The following is a 14,698-nucleotide window of genomic DNA, read 5'->3' as shown; positions in this document are numbered from 1 at the left end:
CCTTCCCTATAATGCAGAGGGAGGTGGTACAACTAGTCTCATTTCACAGATGAGAAAACTAGGTTCTCAGTGAGGTTAAGGAACTTACCTCAGGTCCCACAGTCAGCAGGTAGCAAAGCCAGAATTCCAAGCCAAACCTGTTTAACTCAAAAGCCTGTCTCCTTAACCACATTACTCTCCTGCCTTCATTAATTTAGGAAGCAGTCTTATCTACACTTCATGAAATTTAAAGACCCAGGGCTCATAGTCCATGAGAGTCCCTGGAAAGGGAGCTTCATGAATAGACTCTAAAAAATCAGCTCCCCATCAGAGGTTCTCTGGGGTCCAGATGCAGGGACTGGAGTTCCCGGGCAGCCCTCAGATGGCACAAATAGAAAAGGAAACCTGACACTCTTAACCTGGAAACCAAAGGTAGTAGGCTAGGAAGCAGGAGGGTAGTCACCTCCAAGTTTACAGGACAGTGAGACCTCACAGCCCATAGGAGAGGCAAAGGTAGTCCTAAAGAGAAAAGAACTTACACAAGCTTGGCCACAGCAAGGGCTCGCTCTGCATCTGAAGTCCCCTGGGAACACAAGAGGCTGTATCAACCACTGCCCTGACACAGGTACAGATGCACAGACAAACAAACCTAGGCATGCCATGCACACATGCACACACACACATACACACGCACACCGGTGGAATCCAGCTGGCATTCTCTTAAACAGCTGGCCCATTGGACTAGCTCACTGTTGATGGCCAAAAGTGGACGGAGAAGGCTGAGAAAATGCCATCCATGCTGGGATTACTTTCAGACATACAAAAATGTTGGGACAAATTTATAGTGAACATTCATATACCCATCACTTTGTTAATATTTTTCTATATTTGCTTTATCATTGTTACCAATTCTTTACAAACCTAAACATCACTCAGGAGGTATTTCTGAAAAAGTACCAAGAAATACCCAAAGTGGGACAAGAGAGCTATAGAATCACTACAACCCTAGCACAAATCTTAACTACTCTTGAGCAAACCTCATTTCTTTTAACGGGAAAACATGCAGACTACATAAAACAAAGATCAGGATCTGAATAAACAATGCTAGGGAATAAAGATATATGTCATACCAAAGAGACAATCCCTACAATGAAGGAAATTAAATTTGAGACCGTAAGCATGTAACAGACTCCTAATAGCTGGATTTTCATAAACTGTTTCTAACAATATAATCACTCAGGAGCATATCTTTCTTTTTTTTTTGTCTTTTTTTGTTGTTGTTGTTGTTGTTGTTGCTATTTCTTGGGCCGCTCCCGAGGCATATGGAGGTTCCCAGGCTAGGGGTTGAATCGGAGCTGTAGCCACCGGCCTACGCTAGAGCCTCAGCAACGCGGGATCTGAGCCGCGTCTGCAACCTACACCACAGCTCACAGCAACGCCGGATCGTTAACCCACTGAGCAAGGGCAGGGACTGAACCCGCAACCTCATGGTTCCTAGTCAGATTCGTTAACCACTGCGCCACAACGGGAACTCCAAGGAACATATCTTTGAAGACCAGTAAAGCAGGGTCTTCAGGAAGACTGAAGACCACCATGCAGTGGAGCCCAGGCAAGTAACACTGGCCTGGCCCAGGGCAGGAGATGGGAAATGTGCTCCGCCTTGGGATCTCATACCATCTGGAAGACAACCCTGCTCTGCTCCCTTTCGCAGGTGCGGAAGACCACTCGGTCATCAGGAGCGACAAAGTCCACTGTGCTGAGCGCCTCTGCAAGAAAACACAAACACACGGGGCCACCCAATGAAAAGCAGGTTCACCTGAGCCTAATCCCTGGAAGACAACCCAGCAAAAAGTATCACCTTGAAGGGGAAAATGAGATCCTGGAAGTGCACCATTCTTAGAAGAAATCATTGCATTCAGGGGAGACTTCTGACATGCTGGTGATGGTCTACTCTCTGACCGAGGGATGGTTAGTTACATGGTTGCTCACTTTACAGTTACTTGTTAAATTGCCTTCTTGTGTTTTATGCACCTCTCTGCACAGTGTTTACAATTTGCCGGGGTTTTTTGCTTTTTAGGGTTGCACTTGTGGCATATGGAAGTTCCCAGGCTAGGGGTCAAACTGGAGCTGCAACTGTCTGCCTTCACCACAGTTACAGCAATCAATTTGGGATCCAAACCCCATCTGTGACCTACACCACAGCTCATGGCAAAGCCGGATCCTTAACCCACTGAGTGAGGTCAGGGACAGAACCTGCGTCCTCATGGGAACGAGTTAGGTTCACTACCACTCAGCCACAACGGGAACTCCTGAGGTTCAGCAAAGATAATGTTTCTTAATTACTTATCATGCAGTAGGTACTATGAGTGGAAATTTATGACACAGTCAATCCTCATTATTTGCAGTTGTGTATTTGCAAATTTACCTGCTTGCTAAAATTTATTTGTAACCCCCAAATAAATACTTGTGGCATTTTTGTTATTCACAGACGTGCATAGACTGCAAAAAATTTCAGTCACCAATGCACACATTCTCAGCTGAGGTCAAAGAAGACAACGCACTGCCTTCTTGCTCTCATCCATAAACAAGTGCCTTTATGGTGGTATATTTAATGCCGCTTTTTTTTTTTTGCATTTTTGTGCTTCTTGTTGGTGATCTCACTGTTCAAAATGGCACAGTGTTGCAGTGCTCTCTAGGGTTCCTAAGCATAAGAAGGCTGGGAGGAGTTCCTGTTGTGGCACAGTGGAAATGGATCTGACTAGGAACCATGAGGTTGTGGATCCAATCCCTGGCCTCGCTCAGTGGGTTAAGGATCCGGGGTTGCCATGAGCTGTGGTGTAGATCACAGACACGGCTTGGATCTGGCGTTGCTGTAGCTGTGGCATAGGCCGGCAGCTGTAGTTCTGATTAGACCCCTAGCTTGGGAACCTCCATATGCTGTGGGTGTGGCCCTAAAAAGCAAAAAAAAAAAAAAGAAGAAGAAGAAGAAGAAAAAGGCTGTGACGTGCTCTGCAGAGAAAATACACGTGTTAGACAAGTTTATGCAGACATGAAATCATAGCGCTACTGAGTGTGAGTTCAATGTTAATGAATCAACAGTATATATTAAAGAATTGTCTTTTAACAGAAACATACATAAAACAAGGTTATGTATTGATCTGTTAATGAATTAGCTTGCAGGAACCTAATCCTGTATTTTCCCTAGGAGCAACGTTCCAGTATTCACTAATTTGGTGTTTACAGAATATAACTATTGCAAACGACAAGAATCCCTCATGCTCTTCACAATGAAGCTCAGGAGTAAATACTAACATTATTAGCTTTCAAAGATGCCTAGCACATGGAAGAGTCCAATGTGGCAGATAGGAGAATATGCCTATCTCAAAGGCTATCCTGAGAAATAAATGAGATGTTTAATGCAAGTAAAGCATTGCTTTCTTTTTCTTTCTTTCTTTCTTTTTTTTTCTTTTTTTTTTTTTTTTTTTTTTTTTTTGCTTTTTAGGGCCACACCTACGGCATATGGAAGTTCCCAGGCTAGGGGTTGAATCTAAACTGCACCTGCTGGCCTATGCCACAGCCACAGCAACTACGGATCTGAGCCGTATCTGCAACCTACACAATAGCTCTCGGCAATGCGGGATCTTTAACCCACGAGCGAGGCCAGGGATCGAACCTGCAACCTCATGGATCCTAGTCGGGTTCGTTAACCGCTGAGCCACAAAGGGAACTCCAAGCATTTCTTAAAGGGAGGCTGTTATTAGCATCCCAGCACTGAACAGATTAGAAGGTTTAAAAGGTGGGGTAAAGGCAGTGACGTGTTGGGAGAGATAATGGAAATGATCGCCAACAGCAGAGACTGCTCATGACTGACAGCGACAAGTCTGAGAGAAGAACCACAAAAACTTAGTTCATACTACAGCTTTATGTTTAACATGAAAATACTGAAAGTCCTGTTAAAGTACTGCTGAAATCAACTCTCACACAGTCATCTGCAGGTACTGATATGGGAAAACATCCCAATAGAAAAGTAAGTGGCAAAACAAGTATCATGATCCCAAGTGTTGTGTAGGGGGAAGAGTATATGTAAATACGTCATATTTTTATACATACACTTTACGAAATGTGTAAAAAGTACATTTTATTTCTCTTTGTGATTATCCTCCAAGTATGTACGGGATTATGGGGGATTTTCATTTTTCAGGTTATATACATCTATAACACTGAATTCTTCATAACACAAATAAAATATAAATCTAGGAGTTCCCATCGTGGCTCAGCAAAAACAAATCTGACTAGTAGCCATGAGGTCTCAGGTTCCATCCCCAGTGTTGCTGTGAGCTGTGGTGTAGGTCGCAGACGTGGCTTAGATCTGGTGTTGCTATGGCTGTGGAGTAGGCCAGTGACTACAGCTCCAATTGGACCCCTAGCCTGGGAACATCCATATGACATGGGTGCAGCCCTAAAAAGACAAAAATATGTGTGTGTATATATATATATATATATATATGTGCATTTGTGTGTGCAAGTATATAAATCCAAAACAAAGACAAAATTGACAAAAGTTCTAGTGAATTTACATAAGATTTCACAATGTGGGATGTGGAGAGTTCCCTTTGTGGCAAAGTGGAAATGAATCCGACTAGTATCCATGAGGATTCGGGTTCAAGCCCTGGCCTTGTTAGTGAGTCAGGGATCTGGCATTGCTGTGGCTGTGGTGCAGGCCAGCAGCTGCAGCTCCAATTCAACCCCTAGTCTAGGAACTTCCATATGCTGCAGGTGCAGCCCTAAAAAGCAAAAAAAAAAAAAAGATTTCAAAAATGTGTATACATTTCAAATATCTCAATACCACAATTCTAATCAAAGCACAATCAGTCTCATCAATAAAGTAGAAGCAAAACCACAATTCAGCACAACCACTTCCATTTGCAAGTACTTACATCTCCCTTATCTTATTTGATCCTCTCTCCAACCCTACAATTTAAGTAAAGTAGGGATTATAATTTTCATTTTATAGCTAAAGAAACTGAGGCAGAGAGGTTATGTCTGCCTCAAGAGAGGTCACTTGTCCAAGGTCATAGCTAGAAAGCAGCAGAGCCAGCACCAGTGCCGAGGCTATCTTGACCCCAAGCATCCCTCCTGTACTATGAAACCTGGTGATTTCTATGCCAGAAAGCCTGCAGGTAGAAGGCATTCTCAGCCTATTTCACATCTGGCTATTTGTCACAGTCTCTGGAGAATAGTGATTATTTTCAAGAGAGCATATGATCCACAAAATTACAAAGCTGGGCAAGGAGCACCCTGGAGGACACTGTCACCTGGGCAAGGGCAGTGGTAGCACAGCTTGAGCATGACCGGGTACACACACAATCCTGGGACCAGAGGTGCACTCACCATTGACAACTCTCTTGCACTGAAGCATCTTGAGATCTATCAGCTCCTGCAGAGGAATCAGAGGGCACCTGTCAGTCTCAGACACGCAGGTCCTGGGCACAGTGGAGAGATCTTCATCACACACTTGCTGGAGGCTGCTTCGGTCATCCTACCACCACGTCAAATCATGGCTTTGGGGAGTTCCCATTGTGGCTCAGTGGGTTAGGAACCCAATATAGTCTCCATGAGAATGTGGGTTCGATCCCTGGCCTCGCTCAATGGGTTAAGGATCTGGTGGCATTGCTACAAGCTGCAGTGTAGGCCTCAGCTGCAGCTTCAATTCCACCCCTAGCCTGGGAACTTCCATATGCTGCAAGTGAGTCCACAAAATGAGGTAGGGGAGAAAAAAAAAAGAAAGAAAGAAACATAAAAATCATAGCTTTGACGACACTGCTGTCCTCCCCCACCAAGCATGGCAAGCAGTGACCTGAGTGAGCTCCCTCCTGTCAGCTGCTCCTCCCAGGGACCTTGCAGAGATTGGTGCCTATAAGGAATGAGCCACCATTCAGGGAGTCAGAGAGAAGGCAATAGCCTAGGACGTGGACGTCTAGACTTCCCTCACCTCCTAAGTGAGCTCCCGTCCATCCCCTCAAAGACCTTCCCACTCATCCCTGTGCAAATGGCAAGCAGTGACGGTCTCCCAGGAAACATCCAAGGACAAAAGTGGGACCAGTGAACAGAAGCACAAAGAGGAAGATCTGAGATTGACACAAGAAAAAATAGTGTAAAACCCCTATCTAACATGGGTCATGCTTTGTGGAAACGAAAGGGTAAGCACCTCTGCTCTGGAGATATTCAAAGACTCAGGAAAGAAAGGGAAAATAGGGTTCTTCAAAACCAGGATTATAAAAAATGAAGGGAAAGCTCATGTCCCCCGAAGGCTTGAAGTCCTCTACCTCTTGGTGGGAGACAAGACTGCTTTGCTTTGTTCAGTGATCATTTCAGCAGAAGTGGAAGACAGATCTGAAGAGCTAGGCACTGCCACACTGCCCAGCAGCTCAGGCCCAGGGGTTCTGGGAGTCCAAAAGAAGTCAGAAACTCTCAGCCTTGGAACTCATCCTCAGGCTGACTCCCTGTGAGTCTAAGCAAGTCACGACCCCGGCCAGGTGGGCAAGATGGCCTCTGCTCCCTCAAGGGAGCACTTAGGGCTAAGGTGGCCAAACAGGACCTATGGTATCCATGGGGCTCCCCTTCCATATCCATCATCCAGGTTAATACACATTCTAGGTATTTCTGGGGCTATTCTCTCCATGTTGTTCCAGGTCATGAAGTATCTGATGCTCAACCAGGCCTGACCACGCAAATCACCACCAAGCAGTATGGATACTTGGTAGGCATCCAAGCCCCAAGAATCAGTGTGACATCCTGAGAGCCCAACACAGAGCCTTTTGGCTAGAGACCCTAGTTGCAGGGGTAGGCAAGAGGGCAAGTGGACAAGTGGGCAACACTGAGCGGCCGTGCTTACAAAAAGATCTGCAGCCAGGCTGAGCTTCGGCAAGAAATGCACAGGGGAAAGCGAGGCAAGCCTTTAGGGGGGCCCTGGCCCCACTAACAGTAACCTGTTCTCCTCAGGGTTCCTCAAACCCCCTGCCAAGCTCACCTTTACAACCTCACCACCTCTTCTTTGTGTGCTAGTTACAGATGCACCTGTCGCACCTTTATCGTTAGACAACGAACACCCAGAGGAAGGTTCTGGGTTCACACAAAGGTGAGCTCTGAGGACCCTGACCAGGGAGCCTAAGCCCCAAGAGGAGAAGCTGAGGCAAAATGGCCCTTGAAATGTCTTATGCTCTTCTCTGCCTCCTCACTACACTAAAAGAGCCTTTGGGGCCTGGAGACAGTCTCATTTCTTTGTGGAATTAGCATCTAACATGTGCTCACTAAACATCTTTGGAAGCCGGCTTCGATACTTTACACACAGCAGATGATCACCTGTTTGTTACATGGAGAAATCAATTTAAATTTTCACCAATAAAACCATAAGTGTGCCTGGTCACCCATATACCCTCAACACTATTGTTTACTGATTTTATTTATTCTAGATAGTTCTCTGGGTACAGAGTAGGACTTCACAGTTTCTCCCACTGCATTTCCTTAATTGGTGAAAACATTGCTTTTTCATGTGGTAGTGTTTCTCATCCATACATTTTCCTACCCAACTGCCTTTCTTTTCTCTTTGGCCGTGCCCACAGCATGTGGAAGTTCACAGGCCAGGGATCGTACCACAGTCGCAACCCAAGCCCTGCAGTGACAACACCAGATCCTTAATCCACTGCACCACAAACTCCAACAACTGATTTCTCATGGGAAACAATGAAGGCCAGAAACCAAGAAGGTGGAATTCCCAATGTGACTCTGTGGATTAAGAACCCATGTGGATTAGTATCCATGAGGATGAGGGTTCAATCCCTGGCCTCACTCAGTGCGTTAAGGATCTGGTGTTGCTGCAAGCTGCAGCATAAGTCATAGCTGCAGCTTAGATCCAGTGTTGCCATGGCTATGGCGTAGGTCGGCAACTGCAGCTCTGATTTGATCCCTAGCCTGGTAACTTCCATACGCTGCAGGTACAGCTTAAAAAGAAAAAAAAAAAAAAAAGCAGGAAAAGATACTCAATATCATTACTCATTAGGAAATACAAATCAAAACCACAATGAGTTCCCTGGTGGTTCAGTGGGTTAAGGACCGGCATTGTCACTGCAGAGGCTCAGGTTGACTGCTGTGGCTCAAGTTTAATCCCTGGCCTGTGACTTTTTACATGATGTGGGCTAAGAAAAAAAAAATCCACACAATAAGATATCGTTTCATAGCCATGACAATGGCTATAATCAAAAAGACAGGAAGTGTTGGCAAGGACATGGAGAAAATGAAAACCTCATATACTACTAATGAGAATGTTAAATGGTATAGCAGCTTTGGAAAACAGTCTGGCAATCCCTCAAATGGACCAGGCACATTTAAACAGTTACCATACAATTCAGTAATCCCACTCATAGGTTTATACTCAAAAGAAAAGGAAATATGTCCACCCAGAAACTTGTAAACACATATTCACAGCAGCATGGTTCATAAAACCAAAAGGTAGAAATAATCCAAATGCCTATCAATTGATGAGCCAATAAACAAATTGTGGTACAAACATACAATTGATTATTATTCAGCCATTAAAAGGAATGAAGTACTAGGAGTTCCCATCATGGCTCAGCAGAAACAAACCCAACTAGTATCCAGGAAGACACAGGTTTGATCCCTGGCCTTGCTGAGTGGGTTAAGGATCCAGAGTTGCTGTGAGCTGTGGTGTAGGTTGCAGATGCAGCTCGGATCTGGCATTGCTGTGGCTGTGGTGTAGGCCAGCAGCTATAGCTCCAATTCAACCCCTAACCTGGGAACTTCCATATGCTGCAGGTGTGACCCTGAAAAAAAAGGAGTTTCTGTCGTGCCTCAGAGGAAACAAATCCAACTAGGAACCTTGAGGTTGCAGGTTCGATCCCTGCCTCGCTCAGTGGGTGAAGGATCTGGCGTTCCCATGAGCTGTGGTGTAGGCTAGCAGCTACAGCTCTGATTAGACCCCTAGCCTGGGAACCTCCATATGCCGTAGCTGTAGCCCTCAAAAAGACAAAAGACCAAAAAAAAAAAAAAAAAGCGAATGAAGTACTGATTCAAGCAAAGATAATGGATGAACCTTGTAAACATTATGCTAATTGAAAGAGATCAGACACACATAACATATGATTCCATTTATATGAAATGTCCAAAACCAGAAAAGCTGTAGAGACATAAAGCAGATTAGCGGTTTCCAGAGACTGGGGAAGGAAAAAAATCAGAGCGTGATTGTTAATGGATATGAGGTTTCTTCTCGGTGTGATGAAAACAGTCAAAAATTGACTGTATGGGTGGAGACACAATTCTGTAAATATACCAAAAGCCAATGAATTATACACTTTAAATTGGTGATTTATGTGGTATGTGAACCATATCTCAATAAAGATGTTAAAAAATGCTTTGAGGAACAATTTTGTGTCAATTGGCAAAACCAGAATATGGAAGATAAATTAGAAAAAAATACTGTATAAATATTAAATTTACTGAGGATGATGGCTCCATAATAATAGTTATTTAGAAGAATAACTTTGTTATTAGAAAACATCAACGAAATTTGAGAAGTCAGAAATCACTGTGCATGAAACTTACTCTAAAATAGTGAAATCAGGAGTTCCCATCGTGGCGCAGTGGTTAACGAATCTGACTAGGAACCATAAGGTTGCAGGTTCGGTCCCTGCCCTTGCTCAGTGGGTTAAGGATCTGGTGTTGCCGTGAGCTGTGGTGTAGGTTGCAGACGTGGCTCGGATCCCATGCTGCTGTGACTCTGGTGTAGGCCGGTGGCTACAGCTCCAATTAGACCCCTAGCCTGGGAATCTTGGGCCTGGGAGTGGCCCAAGAAATAGCAAAAAGACAAAAAATAAAAAATAAAATAAAATAAAATAGTGAAATTACAGTGCATGAAACTTACTCTAAAATAGTTTAAGAAAAAACAAAGAGAGAGCACAAATTATAAAACAAATCAAGCAAAATGTTGACAGGAAGCTTATCTGGGTACAAGGTATAGGGATGTTCTTTGCCCATTCCTGCAATTTTTTCCATAAATTTGAAAATTTTTCCTAAATTTTAAAAAATTACCCATTCTGATACAACCACTATGGAAAACAGTATGGAGGTACCTTAGAAAACTATACATAGAATTACCATATAACCCAGCAGACCCACTCTTGGGCATATATCTGGACAAAACTTTCCTTGACAAAGACACATGCACCTGTATGTTCATTGTGGCACTATTCACAATAGCCAAGACATGGAAACAACCCAAATGTCCATCAACAGATGATTGGATTATGAAGATGTGGTACATATACACAATAGAATACTACTCAGCCATAAAAAAGAACAAAATAATGCCATTTGCAGCAACATGGATGGAAGTGAGACTCTCATACTAAGTGAAGCAAGTCAGAAAGAGAAAGACAGGAGTTCCCGTCGTGGCACAGTGGTTAACGAATCCGACTAGGAACCATGAGGTTGCGGGTTCGGTCCCTGCCCTTGCTCAGTGGGTTAACAATCCGGCGTTGCCGTGAGCTGTGGTGTAGGTTGCAGACGCGGCTCGGATCCCGCGTTGCTGAGGCTCTGGCGTAGGCCGGTGGCTACAGCTCCGATTCAACCCCTAGCCTGGGAACCTCCATATGCCGCAGGAGCGGCCCAAGAAATAGCGACAACAACAACAACAACAATAACAACAACAAAAGACAAAAAAAAAAAAAGAAAGAGAAAGACAAATACCATATGATATCACTTATATCTGGAATCTAATATACGGCCAAATGAAACTTTCCACAGAAAAGAAAACCATGCACATGGAGAAGAGACTCATGGTTGCCAACGGGGAGGGGGAAGGAGTGGGATGGAGTGGGAGCTTGGGGTTAATAGATGCAAACTATTGCCTTTGGAATGGATAAGCAATGAGATCCTGCTGTGTAGCACTGGGAACTATGTCTAGTCACTTATGATGGAGCATGATAATGTGAGAAGAAAGAATGTATACATGTATGTGTAACTGGGTCACCTTGCTGTACAGTAGAAAATTGACAGAACACTGTAAACCAGCTATAATGGAAAAAATAAAAATCATTATAAAAAAATAAAATAAAAATACAAAGATAAAAGACAAAAAATTAAAAATTACCCATTCTGAAAAAGGGGGGAGGAGGTATGCTGTTGTGGATCAATCAACTAGTATCCATGAGGATGAGGGTTCAATCCCTGGCCTCAATCAGTGGGTTAAAGATCCAGCATTTCGGAGTTACTGTCATGGCTCAGTGGTTTTAACGAATCTGGCTAGGAACCATGAGGTTGCGGGTTTGATCCCTGGCCTTGCTCAGTGGGTTAAAGATCTGGCATTGCTGTGAGCTGTGGTATAGGTCGCAGACGCAACTCAGATCCCGAGTTGCTGTGGCTCTGGCATAGGCCAGCAACTGTAGCTCCGATTAGACCCCTACCCTGGGAACCTTCATATGCCATGGGAGCAGCCCTAGAAAAAGCAAAAAGACGAAAAAAAAAAAAAGATACAGCATTGCCGCAAGCTGCAATGTAGCTCACAGACACAGCTTGGATCCCATGTTGCTGACTGTGGTGTGGGCCAACAGCTGCAGCTCCAATTCTACCCCTAGCCTGGGAACTTTCAAATGTCACAGGTGTGGCCCTAAAAAAAAAAAAAAAAAAATTACCCATTCTGGGCAAAAGACTTGAATAGGAATTTCTTCAGTGATGGTATACCAATGGCCAAGAAGTATATGAAAACATGTTCAACATCACTAATCACCAGAGAAAGGCAAATCAAAACCACAGTAAGTATCACCTCACACCCATTAGCATGGCTACTATCCAAAAACTCCTAAATAAGGAGTTCCCATCATGGCTCAGTGGTAACAAACCTGACTAATATCCATAAGGACGCGGGTTCTATCCCTGGCCTCACTCAGTGGGTTAAGGATCTGGTGTTGCTGTGAGCTATGGTGTAGGTCACAGACATGGCTCACATCCCGCATTGTGGCTGTGGTGTAGGCTGGCTCCTAGCCTGGGAACTTCCATATGCCTTGGGTGTGGCCCTAAAAAGACAAAAAAAAAGAAAGAAAGAAAGAGAGAAAGAGAAAGAAGAAGTGCTAGCAAAGATGTGGGGAAACTGTGTACTGCTAGTGGTATTGTAAAATGGTGCAAAAGACAGGGAAAACAGTATGGAGGATCCTCAAAAAATGAAAAATATAACTACCATGATCCAGCAAATTCTACTTCTGGACGTGTGTGTGTGTGTGTGTGTGTGTGTGTGTGTGTGTGTGTACATATCCCAAAGAACTGAAAGCAGGATCTCAAAGAGGTATTTGCACACGTACATTCATAGCAGCACTATTTATAATAGCCAAGAGATAGAAGCAACCCAAATGTGCATTGATAATGAATGGAAAATAAAAATTAAAAAAAAGGAGTTCCCATCGTGGCACAGTGGTTAACAAATCCAACTAGGAACTATGAGGTTGCAGGTTCGATCCCTGCCCCTGCTCAGTGGGTTAACGATCTGGCATTGCCGTAAGCTGTGGTGTAGGTCACAGACTCGGCTCGGATCCCACGTTGCTGTGGCTCTGGCGTAGGCCAGTGGCTACAGCTCCATTTGGACCCCTAGCCTGGGAACCTCCATATGCCGCGGGAGCGTCCCGAGAAATGGCAAGAAGACAAAAAAATAAAAAAATTAAAAAAAAATAATAATGAATGGATAAGCAAAAAGTAGTATATATACAATAGAATATTATTCAGTTAAAAATGGAAGGAAATCCTGTCACATAGTACAACATGGATGAACCTTGAGGACATTAAGTGAAATAAGCCAGGCCCAAAAAGACAAATATTACATTTTTGAGTGAAATAAGCCAGGTATAAGAAGACAAATACTACGTATTTCTACTTACATGAGGTATCTAAAGTATTCAAATTCACAGAAACAGAAAGTAGAATGGTGGTTACCAAGAGCAGGGTAGGGGAGGAAAGGGAGTTGTTTAACAGGTATAGAGTTTCAGTTTTGCAAGATGAAAAGGTTCTGGAGAAGTGTTTCACAACTACTGAACTGTACACTTAAAACTAGTTAAGATGGTAAATTTTATGTTATATGTTTTTTACTATGAAAAGAAAGAAAATTTTAAGTACCCATTTTGGTAATCGAGGCCTCTTAAGAACAATGCCTTCTCCCTTCATCCTGCTTATTAAAAAATTTAAGTCTAACAGGCAGGTGTCCTCTCACAGTCTGGACCACTGGAGTCCCACCGTTCTTATAAAAAGGAATAGGTTGGAGTTCCCTGTGGCTCAGTGGGTTAAGGATCCAGCATTGTCACTGCTGTGGCTCTGGTTACAGCTGTGGCACAGGTTTGATCCCTGTCCCAGGAACTTCCACATGCCGTGGGTGCAGCCAAAAAAAAAAAAAGAATAAGTACATGACATCTGATAACCTCTAGAAAACTCCATCAGTAGGGCAGATCTTGGTGGGGAATCAGACAGCTCATCCCCTTTGCTGAGATGGTCCTCCTTTCTTCACCGCCAAATGCTGAGGGCTTTTCAGGGCTTTTAAGGAGGTGCCTATGCCTGACATGCCCGAGGTCCTACACTAGGTCCTGAGAGGTGGGTGGGGTGGTTTGACCAATCCCACAGATGGGTCAACTCATGTAAACACTATAAAATTATCTAAACAGCTGGCCTGCAGAGCAACTCTGGATCCACTAGGGGGCACCAGGCACCACACTGTGCCTTTCCCAGTCCTCCCAGGCCCAGTTTCCAATGACCACTTCACTTCAGGCAGGGGCCAGCTGGCCTTCCTGTCTGCATGCCTCTACTCCACAGGAGCTAGATTTGGGTAAAGGGCCTAGGTCTCCTCTTGCAGAGGTCCCTTAACTTGTTCATAAGCATGGTGACTCTCCAGGAGCAAGCGTTCATCCAAAATCAAGCAGAGCTCTGGAAGAAAGGATTAGTGTCACAATCATTAGGAAAACCAAGCTTTAAACAATTAGGAGGTCCCTTTTTTGTTGCTGTTGTTCTTTTAGGGCCACATGTGTGGCATATGGAAGTTCCCAGACTAGGAGGTGAATCAGAGCTGCAGCTGCCAGCCTATGCCAGAGCCACAGCAATGCAGGATCTGAGCCATATCTGCAACCTATACCACAGCTCACAGCAATGCTGGATCCTCAACCCACTAAGCAAGGCCAGGGATCAAACACACATCCTCATAGATACCAGTCAGATTTGTTACTGCTAAGCCACAATGGGAATTCCTGTTTTCCAAATTTTTTATTTTTTATTTTATTTATTTATTTTGTATTTTTAGGGTCATACCCATGACATATGGAAGTTCCCAGGCTAGGGATCAAATGAGAGCTGTAGCTGCCAGCCTACACCACAGCCACAGCAATGCAGGATCTGAGCCACATCTGCAACCTACACCACAGCTCACAGCAATGCCGGATCCTTAACCCACTGAATGAGGCCAGGGATTGAACATGTGTCCTCATGGATACTAGTCGGGTTCGTTACTGCTGAGCCATGATGGGAACTCCATGGAAGGCCACATTTAGAAGTCATCACATAAATCCTGAGCCCAGGATTTCCCAAATGCTTGAATACAACTCTAGGAATTCTAAACAAAGCAGCTGATGGAACAACTAGAATCTGCAGGCCAGCTGTTTCACACCACCCAGCTTTCAGG

The 14,698-nt window shown here is 44.1% G+C and overlaps 1 protein-coding gene across 4 annotated transcripts in view; it reads right to left on the bottom strand.

Annotated features, from left to right (window-relative positions):
- The window catches only part of DUS2 (dihydrouridine synthase 2), a 44,537-nt gene that overhangs the window by 22,364 nt on the left and 7,475 nt on the right, over positions 1 to 14,698 (bottom strand). For all 4 annotated transcript variants that reach the window (XM_047790816.1, XM_047790818.1, XM_047790817.1 and 1 more), the window contains 3 exons: positions 5,371 to 5,416; positions 1,654 to 1,745; positions 519 to 562 (listed from right to left, as the gene is read on the bottom strand). In XM_047790816.1, the coding sequence (XP_047646772.1) occupies positions 519 to 562; positions 1,654 to 1,745; positions 5,371 to 5,416 (182 nt within the window). The remainder of the gene's footprint in view (positions 1 to 518; positions 563 to 1,653; positions 1,746 to 5,370; positions 5,417 to 14,698) is intronic.

The sequence above is a fragment of the Phacochoerus africanus genome, chromosome 8 (genome assembly GCF_016906955.1).
Source record: "Phacochoerus africanus isolate WHEZ1 chromosome 8, ROS_Pafr_v1, whole genome shotgun sequence".
NCBI lineage: Eukaryota > Metazoa > Chordata > Mammalia > Artiodactyla > Suidae > Phacochoerus > Phacochoerus africanus.
The sequence above is the reverse complement of the archived record's forward strand: the minus strand, read 5'-3'. Positions and strand labels throughout refer to the sequence as shown.